Here is a 1625-nt window from a genome sequence, read left to right as displayed (position 1 = left end):
AAACTGGGTGGTGGTTGCACGCAGCGTGGGTTGAATTTGCGCCCATGATGCTACATACCAAATCCGAATGAAACGCTGCGGTACCGAGAATAGGTTTAACAAAGCCAAGCTGACGATGGCGCATGGCTTTAGTGTCCCTTCATGACCATTGCTCAAGTATACGGCGGCAATAACCCGAGAACACCTACATGTCACCTGGTAACGTGCACGCTACTGTGCGCTACGTGTCGCTGAATCTACGGTACGTTTGCACCCCAGTCCGTCTTCTCTCGCGTTGCACGAATAGTCAGTAGCCAAATCAACTGCCAGCAAGGTTACATTGGATATTACGTTTACTTTTTGAACGGCTCGCCTGGTGGTTGCAAATCCATGACCTTCATCTTCTTTGGCGCACTCAGCGGTGCACTTTCAAGCTCCACTACACAGACAATATTGGATCACTGGTCAACCAGACATCGACGCTCGTTCACTTTTATGAGACTTGGCGTCCTCCTTCGTCTCTGGTCATGGACCTTGCATGTTTATGGTGCATCCGCCGCACTTTAGGGCAGATGGGTGATTGCGTGAGCTCCACAAAGTAAGGCTCTGTAGCAGCCACCGCAGCAAGTGTCTACGGAAAACAAAAAGCATCCCGAGTAATGTACTAGGATGCTATAACAATCAATAAAACTCCTCGGCAGCCTATCGAATCATTCAACTGTCAACCGTCAGTGATCCGAAACGCATGAAGGCAAACACCGGCAACGTATGTGACATGGTGGGATGTCAAACTGTACATATACGGTTACAATACTCTAGCACACGAAGGCTTCTAGTCGACTACGGCGCGTTTACAAAGCGCATTCGAACCACTTGACGGGCTTGCGATCGATGCCCCACCAGCCATCGCCGTGACGGAACGATGCATCGAGGTGGTTGATGCTCGCCTTGTAGTTGGCGCCAGCCTCGGCGTCGGTCGAGAAGTTGTCAACACCGACGCTGCAACTGCCCATGGCGACGACACCGTCGTGGAGCGTGCCGTCGTCACCGAACGCCATGGAACCGACAACCGCCAAGCCGGCGCCGTCTGTCGAGACGAGACCGGACGACTTGGTACCACACATGACCTTAGTGACGCCCCGACGACGGACGTCTTGGGCGGCGGCAAACTGGTCGCGCAACGACCGGTCCACGGATTGTTGCGTCTTGAGGTTGAGATACGCCGGCGTCGGCGGGCAATGACCGACGAGGTTCAGCACACCCTTGAGCGGGGCGCCCCAGCCAGTACCACGACACTTTTCTTCGAGGAGGTTGCCGGCGCGGCTGCCCTGCATCGGACCCGCGATCGAGACCCACTGAACGTTCTTCCCGAGCTGGCACTTGCCGGTGGCAAAGGCACCGGAGGCGACGAGGTTGCCCATCGAGAAAGTCACCAAGATCATGTTGTCGACGGTCTTGCCACGGGACGAGCTCACTTGCTGCGCCGTGGAGCAAAACTCTTCTTGGACGCTCGGGTCGTTCCAGCCACGGACAACGCTTTCATAGTGGGCAAACTTCACGGTCGAGCAGCACGGCGCGTGGTCTTGAATGTCACCCCACAAGTCCTTCGCGGTCGACGTCGGCGCTGACGACTCCGCGTTGCCGAC

At 55.9% G+C, this 1625-nt stretch overlaps 1 protein-coding gene across 1 annotated transcript in view; it reads right to left on the bottom strand.

The window, feature by feature from the left end:
* The window catches only part of SDRG_13403 (hypothetical protein), a 3234-nt gene extending 1780 nt beyond the window's left edge, over positions 1 to 1454 (bottom strand). Inside the window, exons 1-2 of the mRNA XM_008619488.1 lie at positions 835 to 1454; positions 5 to 50 (exon numbers count right to left, since the gene is read on the bottom strand). Of these exons, the coding sequence (XP_008617710.1) occupies positions 5 to 50; positions 835 to 1421 (633 nt within the window). The 5' untranslated portion in view covers positions 1422 to 1454. The remainder of the gene's footprint in view (positions 1 to 4; positions 51 to 834) is intronic.
* Positions 1455 to 1625: the final 171 nt, after the last annotated feature.

Source organism: Saprolegnia diclina (genome assembly GCF_000281045.1).
Source record: "Saprolegnia diclina VS20 unplaced genomic scaffold supercont1.59, whole genome shotgun sequence".
NCBI classification, from domain to species: domain Eukaryota; phylum Oomycota; class Saprolegniomycetes; order Saprolegniales; family Saprolegniaceae; genus Saprolegnia; species Saprolegnia diclina.
The sequence above is the reverse complement of the archived record's forward strand: the minus strand, read 5'-3'. Positions and strand labels throughout refer to the sequence as shown.